At 46.7% G+C, this 17,812-nt stretch overlaps 1 protein-coding gene across 1 annotated transcript; it reads right to left on the bottom strand.

Moving 5' to 3' along the window:
- Window positions 1–687: 687 nt before the first annotated feature.
- Window positions 688–16,037, bottom strand: TOMM34 (translocase of outer mitochondrial membrane 34). The gene is made up of 7 exons (XM_010978574.3): window positions 15,796–16,037; window positions 11,968–12,067; window positions 10,644–10,796; window positions 10,023–10,192; window positions 7,005–7,152; window positions 1,833–1,959; window positions 688–1,589 (listed from the first exon to the last, which is right to left on the bottom strand). The coding sequence occupies exons 1-7, from the start codon at window positions 15,920–15,922 to the stop codon at window positions 1,485–1,487; spliced, it is 930 nt and encodes a 309-aa protein (XP_010976876.1). The 5' UTR covers window positions 15,923–16,037; the 3' UTR covers window positions 688–1,484.
- Window positions 16,038–17,812: the final 1,775 nt, after the last annotated feature.

Below are 17,812 nucleotides of genomic sequence, written 5' to 3'. Positions count from 1 at the left end.
AGGGCAGAGACCCGGCCCTCAGACAGGGCGGAAGCTTCGTGCTAACAGCTGACTTGCGCAGCACCGAATATGACGGGGCAGCAGAGGGACAATAAAAACCTTGTTTGCTCTGCTTTATGGAGTGGTCAAACCTCTACTCCATTAAGGAGAAGACAGTTTAACCCAGGACACAACCCAGGAAGGGGAGGTGGCCCTTTGTTCTGCCCAGATCCTCAAGCCTTAACCCCCACCGCCTTCTGTGAGGTTGAGCCGCACTTCCTGGTCCCAGGCCTCCCACAAGGGCCTTCGCAAATGCTGCTCTGTCTGCTTAGATTGCTCCTCGCTCCCGTCTTCAGCTGCTGGCCCCCCTACAGCAGAACTCAGTTCAGACTTCACTGCGTCAGGGACCCCTTTTTCTCCACAGAGACACCTCCCTACTTAGGGAAAGTGTTGAGTGACCCCTCCTTTAAAACATGTAAGTCACTGCAGTTTCACTCGTGTGATGAACCTCTGATGCCCCACTGGACCGTTGGCCCCCCCAAAGCAGAGGCCGTGTACCTGTCCCCTGCTGTCTCCCCAGCGCTATACACAGGGCCTGACCCACGCAGACATTCCAGTAAACTTGTTCAAAGAATGAGTGAATGCTCAATAAGCAGTTTTTTAAAAAATTACTGCAAAGTTCCAAAATGAACCAAAGTTGAAAAAGCATAAAAGTTCAACAGACATTTATGTAGAAGACGTTTGATGCAACAGCTTAAACACGCAGTTCAACAAAATCAGTCAGTTCAGTTCAAATTAACTTCAACATATTACAAAGAATGAACAAGCCCAGAGGGGCCAAAAGGCAAGTCCCTGCAGGGAACGGAGGGACACTAACTTCAAGGAGGCCTTTCTCCCCATCCCACCTTCAGAAGCAGCAGCCTCACCTCTGGGCTCTTGAAACAGCTCAGGCACCTCCATGCAGGCAGCGGCAGCACACAGCCCCAGACAACGCCAGCCAAGAGGCAGGGTCTGCATCCCTATCAAAGGAGGGCTTGGCCAAAAGGCACTGGGGCTCAGCACACGGGGCACTGTGCCAAGAGCAGCAGCCCTGGAGAACCAGCTCAACAGGCTGCTTTGGGTAGAGGTGGGCCAGGGTCTGTAACTGCCCTGCCCCTTACTCCAGCTCAGGCTGCTCAGATGGACCATGGTGAGGGGGCCTGGTGATGCTCGAAGGGCAGCACTCGGGGAGCATGCTGGGCAGAGACAGAAAGAATCAAGGGCTCTGCTGACAAGGACCCGTGTGACCCGCGAGCTGTCTGCAGCAGAGAGGAGTGCAGAAAAGGGAGACCTTTCCAATAGAACATCTGGTTTGTGACTACACTGACCTTAATCTGAACAAGCAGAGCCTCTTAAGGGGTGGGAGGCCATCACCTCTGAGGGGCCAAGGAGGGTGCACGCTGGGTCCTGGAGCAGGCACAGAGGAAGGAGGTCAGGCAGAGGTGTCCTGCTGCCCCTCTGGGTTTTTACTTTAAGCTCCGGTTAACTTCCTGCCGCAATTTCTGTGCAGGGCCATTCCTGGGCTCAATTTGCAGGAGGCTGTTGATGTCTGCGAAGCTGGATTTATAGTCCTAAGAAGAGAGAGAGGGTGTGAGGCTGGAGCCCTGGCCGAGGCAGACCAAAAGGCATGGGCATAGCTGCTGACGTGGCACAGGGTTTTCACACCCCAGCTTGGAGACCTGCCCTGAGTACCTGGGGCCCCTGGACAAGAAGGGACGCGGCAGGTGCCCCTCACCTTGACCTGGCTCTGGAAGTGGCACTGCAGGCACCACTGTCTGTGGCTCTGCTGGTGCCTCCAGTCGGGGTCTTTTTACCTTGAGTGCCTTGTAGGCTTGAGCCCGTCTGTAAAACGCCTTCACGTTCTTTCCGTCCAGCTTGAGGGCTTCCGTGCAGTCCTGCACTGCCTCCTTGTACTGCTTCAGCACCAAATGGCACAGCGCTCTGAGGGGAAAGATGGGGCAGAGGTTCCAGGGCGCCCTCGGCCTCGGGGCCGCCCACCAACCACGAAGCAGTCTGAGGAGTGATCTCCAACACCTACTGTGCTGGTTACTTCACACCTTCTCCAACCCTCACAACCGCCTGATCCCTCTGACAGACAGGGACTGCTGGCTCAGAAGGGCGGAGGGACTTGCCAACATACCACCAACGAGGGGCAGACCTGGGGCTCAAGCCAGGTTAGAATGGTTCGAGATCCTGACCATGTTCAGCGCTATCCTTCTGTCTGCCTCACACTCCTACACTATACTCTTTTCAAGCAAAAAGCAGCTTCCTGAAACCTTCCCCTTGATTAAAAAAAATGTACATACATTTACCTTAAGAAAAAAACACAAATGCTAGACTCTAGTTAATTAGATGCATGCTGACGTGTTGGGGTGAAATGTAAGGATGTCTACAACTTACTCTGAAATGCATCAAAGGTGATCTGATGGATCAATAGACGGCTATGATGAGAAAGCAAATATAATACTTTTTAAAGATGAGGTACAGTTGATCTCATAACAATGTTGATGAATTTAATTGGGAGCTATACAGATGTCCAATGTATAATTCTTTTAACTTGTATTTTGAAACTTTTCATATTCTGCATCAGTAGGGGAAAGGTATGTATGTGTATCTTTCTCATTCAATTTTAGTCCTTTTTCCAAAAGATAGTCACTAAAAACAAATCAGTCATCCATTTCACCTCGCTGTTTTCAACAGGTGCGGAGTATTCACTTGTATGCACCATAATTTATTAATTCCTTATAAGTAGATTTTTTTATTGCTTGCAGTTTATAAATGATGCTACCATGATCATCCTTGTGCATCAATCTTAGATGCCTATTAGAAGGCACTGCTGGGTCAAAAGATACATGCATTTAAAACTTTGATTATTACCAAAATGCTCTCCAAAAGAGCAGCTGACTCTTCAGCAACATGGGTTTGAATTGCACAGGCAACTTTTTTTCAATACTACTACAGTACTACACGATCTGCACTTGGTGGAATCCGCGGATGTGGTAGAAGTGCAGATGTGGAAGGCCAGGCCGACCGGAAACTAGAGACTTTCTGACTGTGCAGAGGGTCAGCGCCCCTAACAGCTGCCTTGTTCAAGGGGCAAGTGTGTTTAGGACAGTTACTGACTGAGCCTGTTTTCCTGCAACTACACCAAGCCTGGGACTCAACCTTTAACTTCTGCCAATATGAAAGAAAACAGTGTCTGTTTTAATGTAGCTGCTTTAAGTATGGGTAAAGCTGAACATCTTATCTTTACATAAGGTTTCTGTAATCTTATGAAATAAAATTTATCCACCTTCCCCTTGAATGACTTCAGTGGGTCCTCTGTCCACCACCACCACATGTAATACTTTCCCCACTGCAAGCTAATTAACCCACACAGCATTCTAGAACTTAATGGTTTTACTTTTTACATTTGAAACTTAAAGTGATCCCTTAGAATTTATTTTAAAATAAGGAGTGAGGGTAGGGATTCAGGTTTCTTTCCAGCCAACCTGACACCATTCACTGGATAATCCTTTTCCCCCACTTTATCATACACTAAATCCTCTTCTGCTATTATTTTTTTCTGATAAACTAGGGAATTAAGACCAAGAATTAAGAAAAAATGTAGTTATTTTTAATAAGAGTGCATGGAATTTATAAATTAGAAAAAGCTTCCCCTTGTATCAATTTAAAAGTGGGCACAAATTCTGTGGCACTCTTCCCATGGAAGGGGTCCTCTGTTCCCTCTCCTTGAATTTAGGCAGGTCCCATGACTGCTCTGACCAGCAGAGTATAGAGGAAAGGACCCAGTGTGAGTGCCAAGCCTGGGTCACAGAGGTCCTGGAGCTTCTGCCCTGGTCTCTGGGAACACTTGCTCTCGGAGCCTTTAGCTGCCACATCAGAAGCCAACTACCCCGAGGCCACCATGCTGTGAAGAAGCTCAAGCCAGCACATGTGTAAAGGCTGTCAGGAGAGAAGAAGAAGGTTCCAGCTCGCTCCATCAGTTCCATTCCTCAGCCACTTCCGCCATCCCAGCCGTGGTACCAGATATGCAAGGCAAGCCCTGTGATGACTCCAGCCCCAGCTACCATCTTATGGTAGCTCCTGAAGGAGACCCTCAGTAAGGACTGCCCTTTCTGAATTCCTGGCTCACAAATCAGGAGTGAAACAGAATGGCTGCTGTAAGCCACTAAGTTTTAGAATAGTAGTCCCTGATTTAAATCTGAACATGGAAGTCTAAGGAAACTGAAGTGTTCCCCCAGGGGGCTCTGACAACTTAAAGAATTAGCTGAGTCTCTGGGAAGTGGAGGAAGCACAGTATAAGCACTACGTGCTATTTGGTGACTTCAGAATATAAATGTCGTTAAGAAAATGATTACATACGCGTTCTAAAGATTATATTTATGATGTTGAAAATGCATAGGTTTGGCCTATAAAATAAACAGCCTTGGTTTCTGGTAAACAGAACTGGATTTTGTATCCAGTCAGAAGGGCTGTCATTATAAAGGAGTCTGGGAGGTAACACGAGTGAGTGAAAAGAAGCCCGAGCTTTGGAGTCATAAAGACCCGACTCAAATCCCAGCCCTCCCAGGTATCAGCTGTTTAACTTTATGATCACTAACTCTGAACCTGTTTTGTCTTAGGTAAAATGGGACCACGACCTAACCTGAAGATCTGTTGTAAGTATTAACTGAGACCCTTCTGGAGGCCCATTCGGGGCCTGACAAACTGTAGGTGCCAAGGACCTGAGTGGTGATGTCTGCTCAGGTATCAACTGCACAAAGCCTGACGTGATGCACTGGTCCATGCAGGTGCGTACGCACGAAGTGGAGCACTAAAATGGCATCCAGGACGTGGTGTAATTTCAGCCACAATGGATAGAAAATTCAGTTATGTATAAAGCTATCAGTCTCCTAAATTAAATTTATAAAAGCAATGTAATTACAACCAAAAGCCCAAGATATGGCTTGGAATTTGTCAAAGTGAGACTAAGATTTGGCTAGAAGAACAAACCTGGGAAAACAGCCAGGGATGCTCTGATTAAGAGTAAGGAAATGACCAGTCCTACAAGATATTACAAAGTAATAGTAACGAAACAATGTGGCACAGACACATCTACATGAAAACCAGTATCTGAACAAGACACTGTCCTGAGTGTGGTAAAAACCCAGGAAAATGGGTTACTAGGGGTCTCTAGCAGTATGAGGTAAGCCCGGCCAGAGAGCCCCCAGGAAAAGGAGCTGGAAGATGCTGCTGCACAAACATGGAACAAACAGGCTGCAGTCCTTTCTCCCAAGTTAGCCTGGAGGAGGACCCCTGGGTTCAACAGTCAGTAAAATCAAAATGGTCCAAATTCCAAAATTCAAGCTTTAAAACTAAAAGTTCCCTTTGCAGCTCATTTGGCAGCAAAACCTGACCTGCTCTTAGATGAGGCTGCTTAGTCTTTCTTTAAACCACCCCACGTGAATGTGGAGTTTCCCTGGAGGAATACTAACAATTAACTTCAGCAAGCTGCCCCAGACCCTACCGGAGCATTACATGACTCAGTCTAAGGACCACTGTACTGTACCAAAATCTGAAACACATTTTATCCTGAGTTTTGGATAAGGAATGGTGAGCCTACAGGAGATCCAAGATTTTTTGAACTAAAGAATAACATGTGTATGTTGGTTGGGAAGGAGGAAAAGACAAAATTTATTCATAAATGTTTTATAAGAAATGTTCAGGTCAGATCTGGTCCCTTGCTGAATGTTGCAAGCTTCTGACAATAAAATTAACGGACCTCACTGGAGCCAGGTTCCAATTCTGTCTCTGCCATTTACTGGCTGGGTGGGTTGAGGCAAAGCCCTTCGTGCTCTGAGCCTTGGTTTTCCCGACTTTAAAACAGGAAGAGCACGTACTACCAATACCTTTGAGCACTGATGCAGGGCAATGACTCCCACGCAATAAAAGGGCGGTGCCTGCAGTCCCAGGCCTCACTGTCAGTGGTAAGAATCACTGACCACTGACGGCAGCTCAGGGCACAGGCACTTTTATAGCCCCTCAAGTCCAACCTCTCAGGCTAGACTGGTCCCCTGTCTCTTGCTCACGTCAGGCAACAGTTACTTTATACCCTGGGCTCTGCCCTGGTGCTCCCAGACAGCCAGTCCAAAATATCTAACCAGAGGGTCTTGGAGAAGCCGTGGGGTGAGTCAGGGAAGGTGCAAAGGCTTTGACACTTGTGTTGAGGTTGTGTTTCCATAGTAAATCCACAGCTTTTACTAACATCCTGTGCTTATCTGAGTGGTTAATGAAAATTTGGAGGGTGGGGGCTAACGAGCCCTGGCTCCCCGTGGGCATCCCTCAGTTTCTACCTCTTTGAGAAAGTGAACGCCACTGGCAGCGCCCATCTCATGGTGACCGAAACAAGCGTAAACGTGCATTTTGAGCTGTAACATACAGGCATGCTTTGTTTTACTGTGCTTCACCAATATGCTGAAGATACCAAAATTGGAAGGTTTATGGTAACCCTGTGTCGAGCAAGTCAACTGGTGCCATTATTCCAACAGCATTTGTTCACTTTGTATCTGTTTCACATTTTGCTAATTCTCACAATATTTCAAACTTTTTCATTATTATACTTATGGTGATCTGTGATCAGCGATCTGTGATGTTACTACTACAACTTGCTGCTCACACAATAGTTGGCTATTTTTAGCAATAAAGTATTTTTAAATTAAGGTATGTACGTTGTTTTTTAAGACATAATGCTATTGCACATTTAACAGACTGCAGTATAGTGTAAACATAGCTTTTATATACATGAGGAAACCAAACAACTCATGTGACTTGCTTCACTGTGGTATTTGCTTTACCGCGGTGGCCTGGAACTGAGCCCACAATATCTCCGAGGTGTGCCTGTACTGACTAAACGCTGGGATGCAGAGCCCGTCACAGTCTCAGAGAAGACTATGGAAGAATATCCGGTGTCCTGAAATCCCCCAGGCCAGCCGTGTGGAAGGTACCTGTTGCTGTACGTGGCGGATTCCAAGTTACTAAACCAGAGGCTCTCACTGTACTTCTCAATTGCTTGCTTATGGTTCCCCTTCTTTACAAGCTCATTGCCTTCCTCCTTCAGAACTTTGGCTCTCTCCACATCCCCAGCAGAAGGCACTAGATACAAATTCAGAAGAGGAAAAAACCATGGAGCAGGTGCCCAGCTGAGATCAAGAGCTCTTGGACACTGTTCTAAGCTGTCTACAACCCTCTGTCCCCAGAGGTTTTCTGCTCTGCGTAAAGCATCCTTCCTGAGTAATGATTACTCCAATCAATGGCTTCTGTGAAATTAAACACAGGTTTTCATTCAGAAGAGACCGGGGACTCTGATATAAACATATTTACACACACACAGACTCCTGATATAAACATACACACACATACACACACGCACGCACGCACACACACACTCATATATACACGGTAAAAAGTAACCCAGGTTCTGGCCTTGGCACTGCCACTCAGTAGCTGGAAATCTTGTGTAACCTACCTAGCTCCTTTGGACCTCAACCTCCTCACACCTATACAGTGGGGGCAATACCTATTCCACACAGGGCTACTGTCAGGGTGAAATCTGAGACTACTCGAGAAAGTGCAGAGCTCCCTATAAATTTAAAGCAGGAGAATAAACATTTAAATAAACAAACATCTGGTAAAGAAAGGGTGTAGCTTCCAGGCTTTCAGAAAAGGGCAGAGGAGTCCGCTACTCCTCAGCCGTTTTGGTCTGAGACTTTGGGTGCCCTCCCGCACCTGACACCTGCAGCTCTGCCCCCGCCTTCAGGAGAGCAGGACAAGGTGAACTTCAAGCCCCTGCACCTGGCCTCAGGGCCCTTCACTGCGAGGCCCCGATTAATCATTCTAGCCCCAGCCCCTGTATCACTCACGTTTTCAATTTTTAAAAACTATCTTTATAAAATACTGAATATTTATGACAAGGGTAAGGTTTTAGGAATAGAACTAATATCCTTGAACTCTCCCCTCATGTTAAGAAACAGAACATTTACTAAGACCTTTGAAGCCCTGTGAGCCCCTCCCTAATCAATCCACCCTTGGAGGAAGCCATTATCCCCAATTCTGTGCTCCCTCCCCATCCTCTTTTTTTTTTAAACTACATATGATAGTATCTAGAAACCACTTACTGTTTACTTTGCTTCTTAATTTCAAATAAAGGAACACATAATTCTGTGTAGTCTGCTATGACTTGGTTTTCTTTTCACTCGAGTTTCTATTCCTGAGAGTCACCCATGAGGGTGCACACACCTGTAGCTCCTTCATTCTCACTGCTGCGATGCAGCAGATTTATCCGTTCTCCTGTTTACAGATTTTTGCTTTTTGCTCTTACCAACACTCTGCTCTCAACATCCCTGTACACGTCTCCCTGTGCACATGCGTATGAGTTTCTCTAGAAGCAGAGCCAGTGGGCTGAAACATGCCCCACGCCACTGGCCACCAGCGATACCCTGCACTTCATCCTCTAACTCCTTCTACTGTTTCTGCCAAAAGTCCCCTTTCCTCTCACCTGAAGAACTCACTCTTTAAGGTCCAGCTTCACTTGTCACCTCCACTGCCACCTTTTCCACGAACCTTTCCTCTACTCCCCCAAGCACACTGATATCAGTTCCCAGTCTGAACCCCTCAAACACTGAAGCCCCTAGCGCACGTGCTCTCCCTCCTGTTTTAAATCACTGTTTACGTGTCTCAGTCTCTCACTGGACTGAGAGCTCCCTGTGGGCCGCTCTGTGCCACACCGCTTAGTACAGAGCCTGGGACACACGTGGCTGCGACTCTGAAAGAATGAAATAAATGGTAGGTGCACCGAAGCCGGCTAGTTCACTAGTGCCCCACCGTCTCACGCTAGGGAGGAGTGGGGAACACTTGCCAGGCTCCCACAGATCAGAGGGAAGGCTCCCCACGGCCAGACAGGCTTCCCCCTGGGAAGGGGAGTGACTCCCACCCCGCCCATACACCCGTGGCAAGGCTCCAGCCCCGACCCCTCTGTACCTCCTACCCTCAATACCTAGCCTGCTGGGCTGGGAGAAGCCCCCGGGAGCACTGTGAGAGTTTCTAGAAGCCTGTACCTGAGGAGTGGCCTCTGTTTTACAGCCTAGGTGGACGGTCTCCTGTTTTGGGCCCCCTGGCTTTGCTCTCCCTTCTCTTGTTCATCCTCTTCCAGGGACGCATGCAGTGCGTGTTCCTGGGGAAGCGTCACCCTCGAGCTACGGTAGATACTTCAGTGGAGCAGACGGCTGAGGGCTGAGCTAATCACAAGATCTCAGGCTCCGATCACAGTGACTGGTTTAGGGAGTGGCCTGTGACCACAGAGGCCAGAATAAGATGAGCTAGGGATTTTGGGGAGACACTATCTTTCTCAGGGACCTATCAGAAAAAAGCCCTTTTCCTCTCCCTCTAGGTCACGAGGCATGCATGGCACACGGGCGCGAGGCCGGGAACCGCCACAGCTGCTGCACTTCTCAGGAGGGAAGGCTGCCCGGAGACAAAGCCGACACACCCCGGAGCGGAGAGCGGAGATGTGCAGAGCAACGGAGTCAGGGTCCCATGAGGCAGGGAGCTGCGGGAGCACACCTTGCCTGGACCTGAACTCTTCAACACGAGCCAATAGGTTCTCTTTCATTTCACCACATGGAGTTTTCTGTTCTTGCAACCAAAAACATCCTAAACGATACATCCCAAGTGCTGCCAGAGGAATGAGACAGGAACTAACAGCCTCCACCTGTGTGCCAGGGTGGGCGCTCACCATGCCTCACGTCCCCTAATCCTTACACCTGTGCGGGAGGCGTTCTCATGACCTGTTAGAGCTGAGCAGACAGTCTCTTAAGAGGTTAAGGCTTTTTTGTTTTGTTTTTCACTTTGTTCACAAGATTTTAAAAATAACTCTTCTTAAATGAGGCCAGTTTTTACAGGATTACTCTAAAGAAAGTGGCTATGGAGAGACTGCACGTCTCTTTGGGCAGGAAGTCACAGCTTACCTCTGCTCTTTGCAGCTGTGGTTTCTTTGGACTTGCTTTCAGCTGTCTCTTTGTGGTTTTCCGAAGGCAAACACTCCCACCTCTTCTGAACTGAAACAGGCACCAAGGGGATAGAGGGCAGCTTCAGGCGCCACTCGGGCCCGAATGAGTCCATGAGAGCTCTGGTCATTCTGGAAAGGCAGGGAGGATTACAGAGAGGTTTCCAGCTGGGTCAAGAAGATACTCCTCCTTTTAAAAGCCCAAAGGAGGTGTAGGAGAGCCAGAGTTATCTTCCCTGGTTTGAACCATCTCTTTATATCATTCAGACGCACAGCAGGAAAGGCACCGGAGCCTGCCACCCGTAAAGTCTTCTCAGGTCAGCCACCACGATGCTCCCTCCTTGTCTGGCCTGCGCTTGGTCACACGACGGCAACTTCAAAGTTAAGGGGTCATCTTCTGACCCCTTAAAAACCTGCCAAATAAGACAGCAGATTCTCCTCCCACACTTTCTCTGCGTGACCACTAGGAATTTCTAAGCCTGGCCCAAAGGGATGCCCCCAGAGGACGACCAAAGCAATGTTCCAAGTCAATCAGGGACGACAGGACGTCCCAAAGAGACTGCCCGCGGGGACTTGGGCTCACCTGCTGCTGCCTTCCAAGGCCGATGTCACACTGTCATTAATCTGCAGCACCGTCATGTAGTCAACATAGGCCAGGGAGTACTTCTCCAGGGCCTCATAGGCCGACGCTCGCCGCAGCAGGGGCTTCATGCTGAAGGGAACCAAGGCCAGCGCTCTAGGACAGGAGGCAGAAATGTCATCTGCCTGGTGAGTCACCAGGGCTCCCCTCGCAGCATCTTCCAGGCAGGGTCATCTGTAGCATTCAGTACATGGGAGGTCACTTCTGGCGAAGAGACACTGCTAAGAATGTCAAATCTTAGAAGAGGGACTTTTCAACTCAGACTGAAGCGGAGAAGGGAAAGAGGACAGAGACGCTGTACTATTGTGAAATGTGTGTGCACATGCACCAATTTTCACAGCTGCGATCCCTCCGAAGTCAAGAATAAGTGTCTTGTAGCTTTCATGGTTCTATGTTTTTACAGAGTGCGGCCGGGTCAGGATAAAAAAAAAGAGGCTTTGGAGTCAGAGGGACGGCTGTTTGAATTTCACCTCTGTCACTAATCATGTGACCCCAGGCAAATCACTTTATCGCCTCAATCTTCTACAACCCAGTTCAAGGCTGGGAAGGATGGGAAACTTACCCCCCACAGAATGGTCATGAGCACTCCAAGAAGGAAACCTACACAGGGCCTGAGACAAAGCAACCGAGCACAGGCTCCACAAGCGTGCACACCTCTCCCCTCCTCTCCGGTCTCCCACCAGGGCATGACTCTAAGGCAGTGTCACAGGGGGTCAGATATGAGAACACATTAAGGTATGTGTGCTAGTTTAGCAACAATCAAAGGAGGCAATATCAGACTGGCTTGAAGAAGAAAGAAGTATGAAGAATTGTTTAACGTCCTCTTCATCTGGTCATTGATGGATACCATCTTCTCCCCTCTCCTTGCTTCTTTCGAGGCTATTAACCTCTATCCCTCTTTCTCTCCCTTCCTCCCCCTCTTCCTCTCTCATACACATCAACCCCAGAAAACACCTGAACAAGCTAGTCACTAGTCTGCAAATCCACCTCATCCCCAGGTCCCAAATCTCACAGAGACTTTAAGGCCTACCTCTAACTGCCCACCCTACTCCCTTTCAGCAGCAGAGCTGAGACTCCAAAGACATAAGTCAGGGGCCACAAGGGCCAAGGAGAGCTTTCTATTCTCAGTGAGCTGGTGACACTCAGTGATACATCCTGATATCTATCACAGATGTAATGGGTGGGACCAGCCCAAAGAAAATGGCCAGATAAGCCCAGCCCCCTCTTCCGAGCCTCCAGGCACCCCAGGTAAGCCCTGCCCACTCACGAAGTACAGTCTTTGATGCAGTCTGTGCAGTTCCCGTCCTTCAAGTGGCATGCTGCCCGGTTGGAGTAGAGAACACTTTCTTTTTCTGGGTCCAAAGAACCTGCCCAGGAGCAGAAAGGGTGTGATTATCAGGCTGGGAAATGGATGCCTCAGGACATCAGGGGTGCATTTCACACCCTGAGCTCTCTGGGCTTTAGTAAAGGCAGCAGAGATGACTGTAACCCGATCAGGCTCGTTGGTCTGATGGACTGGCAAGTTTGTCACAGGAGCGAGCTTCCTGTCATTCCCAAGGATCCAAGCATCTGCTCATTCAATTACTCCAGCACTGAACTTGGTACCAGGCAAAAGATCAAAATGAAACAGCTGGCTTCTGCCTCAAAGAAATCCATGCTGTTAACTACTTGGCGTGTGTGTCTGTGTGTGTGTTAGTTTTACTACAAGAAGCATGTAAACCCAATATAGAAAAAAAAGAGAAGAAAACATGATAAATGCTATGATAAATGGACTGAACAAGTGTTGCAGGGAAAAGTTCTCTGGGTCTGGCAGGACTGTGGAGAACTTAATCAGGGGAAAGACTCAAGTTATCCCGTGGGCAGGAGAATTATCAAACATCTCCCTGAAGGCAGTCCTTATCCTCAGGAATCTCAGAAGCTCAAGTCCTTTACTGTCACCACAACAACTTTCACTTTTAAAAATATTTTTTCAACCACTTCATATCCCCTAGCATGGGCCATAATGAAAACAAATTAAAAAATGGAAATAATCAAGTGTCAACCCAGTGATTCCATTCCTAGGCATATACCCAGAAAAACTGAAAACACACTCTTTTGAAAATCGTAAACACGTCGAAAACAGTGTAACAGATACTTGATATCCATCACTAAAGTAAGCAGACATTTCATTTGTTTCTCATCTTTTTTATTTTTGATATGGCTAAAGCTCCACTCATTCCCACCCTTATCCTTCTGCTCCCTCCCCAGGCCCCCAGAGATCGGCACAATCCTGAAGTTGTATGTCACACCCTCGTGTGTGTCTGTACACCTTTATTATACAGGTATTCACAGGAAAGACACAATATCATTCTCTAATTTTTAAAGCTTTTCCTAAGTGGCATCATATTGCCTCTTCTTCTGCAACCTGCTTTTTTCACTAAGAATCATGTTACCCAACTGATGCATGATATCTTTCATTCAATACCAAACATCATAAAATAGTAACTTTTTTTTTTCTTATTTTGCCAAGCCCTGAGTGAGACAGCAAAGTACAGAGATAAGTAAAATATACCCTTGCCCTTAGGGAGAAAGTGCAGGTATTCAAAACTTGTGATCCATCTCAAGTCGCCAGAGCACGGTTGCTCAGAAACAGCAGTGGTGCAGTACAAAGGACATCAGACCCTGCAATCCAGCCTGTGGTCCTGCGCAAGTCATTCAATCCCCTTGATCGCATGTGCTCACTTATCACATGAAGATATCATTTCAGACTTGCTGAAAGGGTTCACTGTGTTAGGTTGCTCTCTGCTGTCCTTCCAAGATCAGGAAAACTGACCAGAGAAATCAAGGGACTTGCCCATAAATTACAGAGAAGCAGGATTAGAATCAAATTCTGGTCCCCTCCTAAATCAAGACATCAGGCCAGCTCTTCTTGGGACCCAGAATAAATCTATAAAAAGCCACAAGTTTTTCCAGACCAGCTGGCATAGGATGAAAGAAAAAGGCAGAAATATCAATACCTCAGACTCCTGAGCAATTTTAACAAGTTGAGATGAGGAGGTGGGCCTATAGAGAAGTGTTCTAGCAAAAAAAAACCAGGGCAAAAGAGTGGCTCGAAACTGCAAAAGTTCAAAAGAAAAAGACTGGAATTTGAAGAGGATTTGGGAAGAAGTCCAGTAAAATGATTTAAACTTTGGACTTGGGAATCACTGAGACCCATATTCAAATCCTGCCTCCGACACGTCTTCATTGTGTAACCCTAGAACAGGCAATTTAACTCTTCTGGATCCCTCATTGATAAAGCATCTTACCCACAAGTAATTATGGAAAAGGGATAATATTTGATAAATACTCAACAAATAGTAGGCAAGGAAATGAGAAAGAGAAAGAAGGCAAGGGAAATAAGAACTACAGAAAAGGGGTTCCAATGAGGGCTCTAGGATAAGACATTTTTGGAGAGGCTTTGGGCAAAAGGCAATATGGTCGGCCAAAATGAGCTGGAGGCTGGGAGAACTGTAACAACGTGTTACTCCTCTGTTTAAAACTCTCAAGGGCTTCCCATCAGGAAATAAAATGCAAAGTCTTCACCTTGAACTACTGTGAAAAAGGTAATAAGGTTCTGTCTGTGAAAATGACCTCAAGACTTACTACTCCCTCCAGTGGCTCCTGAAATACGCGTCACTAATTCTGTCTGGGACCTTTGTAACTACAGTTCCCTCCACCTAAAATGTTCAGCACCCAAAACTGTGCACTTGGCTTCTTCTCACCACTCAGATATCACCTCAAATGTCACTTTTTTCAAAGAAGTTGTCCTTGACCTCCCACTCTTTATAAGGAACTCCCCAGTCAAATCTATCACATCACAACATCTGTCTTCTTCAGAGCCTTAATCCTTACGGCCCAGTTCTTGTTTACTTCTTTACTAGCTTAAGAGCCACACCTGTGCCCCTCCTCTCATGCATGATCCTTGAAAGAAAGGACCTGCTTAGTCGTATTATACACTCTTTACATAAATGTGCAGAACAAATGTTAATTAAAGACAGAAAGTTGAAGAGGAGGAGGGATCACAATGAGGCTTGAATATTAGAACAGGGTAAAATAGGATGGTTAAAAAGCAGGCAGCTCACACCCCTATCAGGAAGGCCGCCATCAAAAGAATAGAAAATAAAGTGTTGGTAAGGATGCTGAGAAGTTGGAATCATTGCGCCCTGTTGGTGGGAGTGTAAAATGGTACTGCGATTACAGAAAATGGCATTAAGGTTCCCCTCCCCACAAAATAAAAACACAACTGTCTGGTCCAGCAATCCCACTTTTGGATATACACTCAAAAGAATTCAAAGCAGGAATCTTTCAGATATTTGCACGCTAATGTTCATCATAGCCAAGAGATGGAAGCAATCCAAGTGTCCATTAAGGGATGAAAAAAGAAAATGTGGTATATCCACACAATGGAATATTATGCAGCCTTAAAAAGAATGAAATCCTGCTGCATGCTATGACATAGCTTATAATGTCAAGGACATTATCCAGTCACAAAAGACAAATACTGTATTATTCCACCCATTTGAGGTATCTAAAGTAGTCAAGTTCACTGACACAGAAAGCAGAAAACTGGACAGCAAAGGCTAGAGGGAGAGAGGAAATTAGTTTAGTGGGTACAGAGCTTCTGTGTTGCAAGATGAAAAAGTTCCAGAGATTTGCTGTACAGCAACGTGAAGATACTTAACACTACCGAATTTTGCACTTAAAAATGGTTAAGATGGGAAATTTAATGTCTTTTTACCACTATATAAAAAGTGATAAAACATCTATTAATATGGCAATGTTTCTGTTATGTCTTTAAGTAAAAAGAACCAGTAATAAAAGCATATTACAATAATAAAAAAAAATGCGGAAAGAAAGGCCAAGTAAGTTTCTCCTAGAATGCCAAAGGTGGGGGTGGGAGTGGGGTGAGGCCACGGGTTAATGGGCAGGTGGTGGGAGGGCCTGGTGGGCCAGCTGGCCGTGGGGAAAGGAAGCCCCAGGCCTACCGGGCCAGAGCGAGGTCCGGGTACCTAGGGTCCAGGGAGACAGGAGGGAGAAGCAGGCCTGACGGAGAAACGGGGGGCTGGGGTCGTACCTTGCGCCTGCAGCGCCCGCAGCGCGCGGCTGTAGAGCGTGGCGGCCTCAGCGAACTGGCCGTTGCGGAAGCTCTGGTTGCCAGCGGCGCGGAGCTCCTCCACAGAGTCCGGGCGTTTGGGGGCCATCCCGGGGCCGGGCCGGTAAACTAGGGGGCGCCTCCGTTCCTGGCGCAGAGACGTGCGGAACGGCCTCCGGGCGGAACCACAGGCTGCAAGTACTTACGTCCCACTAAGCGCAGCGAGGGTGGGGCCTGTGGGGACCCTAGGCCCCGCCCCCTACGCATGCTCAGTTCGGAACGTTCGTTTCTGAAGCGCGCCAGGGTCACTGGAGTGCGCTGGGCACCGTGGTGCTAGAACTTTGGGGATGAAACCGTGAACAGGTCCCTGCTTGCCTGGAGTTTATATTCTAGTGGGGACTGACAGGCGATTAATTCATGAGCGAAGGAAGACGATAATCTTATAATGTGATTACTGCTATAAGGAAAACAACAGTAATGCAATAGAAAGTGACCACGTGGGTACTTTTTAGGCAAGGGGCAATGGGGAAGGCGTCTTGGAGAGACTAATAATTGAACTGAGACCTGAAAAGATTTAGGCAATTGCTTTTTCAGAGAGTTAGCAAGTATAAAGGCACTTAGGCTAGAAACTGCTATCTGGTCATCTAGAGACAGTCATCTTATGAAGGAAAGCACTTACAGATTGATGTGATATTTTGCTGAGGGAAACTTCAGCTTATCTTCAGCCTCATCTGACTTCACTCTGTGTCCCAGTTAATACTCCAATTTTTAAAAACTGCTTGTTGCTACCAGTGCACATTAAGCTGTTTCTCTTCCTTTCTAAACTTTGCTTATGCTTGCCCCTCTTCCTGGAATTATTTTCTACTTTTTTTTCTTGCCTAATCCCAATTCAACCTATAATCAACTCAAGCATCATCTCCTCCATCATCTCTCTCTTCTGCTCCTATAGCTTTTGGGTTTTATTCCTAATTTAGCACTTATACTGTGATTGTCAGTGTCAATGAAAATTAATCAATAGCCAATCTACAAAAGAAGTGGAAAATTTTATTTGAGCCATAATATAATTTGAGGATTATAACCCAGGAACAGCATCTCAGAAAGCTCTCAGAACTGTTCTGCCCGCTATAAGTTTTTTGAGATAGAGGACTGTACATTAAATGATGTATTATTAACAGTTACACAATGCAGATCTAAGTGCCTTTGATGGCCCCTTGTAAGATCAAGAAGAAATGTTATCTTTTAAGGAGTTGTCTTGTTGATGCTAGGAGAATGTTGTTCTTTATGGTAAGCAGGTGTTTCTGCTGATGGGGGAGGTTTGGTTGATGCAAAATGTAGATACACAATTCACAGTATGGGGAAGAGAGGAGGCCAAAGGGCAGAGCAAATTTTTTATGTTTAAAATTTTCTTGTCTTGCTATAAAATATGAACTTTATTTCACATCAGTCTACAGTTTTTCTCAAAGATTGTGAAGTCTTTAAAGGCAAGAAGGAGGTCTTCTTTATCTTCCTCTCCCTAAGCCTAACAGGATCTGGCACCCAACATGCACTTATAAACGTCTGTTGACAAAAACTTGGTCTCTGCTATCAGGTATTTAGTTATACAGTTGACCCTTGAACAAGGAAGGGGTTAGGGACACCAGCTCCTGCACAGTTGAAAATTTGTGTGTAACTTTACAGTTGGCCCTCCTTGTCCAAGGTTCTGCATCTTTGGTTTCAACCAGCCTCGGATTGTGTAGTACTGTACAGTATGCATTTATTTTAAAAAATCCACAAGGACCCATGCAGCTCAAATCTGTGTTGTTCAAGGGCCAGCTGTAATTATTTGTGTAAATTCATAACCCAAACAGACCGCAAACTTTCTGAGCGTTGGATGGCTGTTCCACCTGAATCCTCTCAGCCCAGCAAGAGCAAAGAATGAACACTTAGTGTGGTGGGGAAACCGAATGGGAAAAACGCACTGCTAGTTATCTACTCAACAACCTCCATCTTTACTTCCAGA

Source organism: Camelus dromedarius, chromosome 18 (genome assembly GCF_036321535.1).
Source record: "Camelus dromedarius isolate mCamDro1 chromosome 18, mCamDro1.pat, whole genome shotgun sequence".
Classification (NCBI taxonomy): Eukaryota; Metazoa; Chordata; class Mammalia; order Artiodactyla; family Camelidae; genus Camelus; species Camelus dromedarius.
The sequence above is the reverse complement of the archived record's forward strand: the minus strand, read 5'-3'. Positions and strand labels throughout refer to the sequence as shown.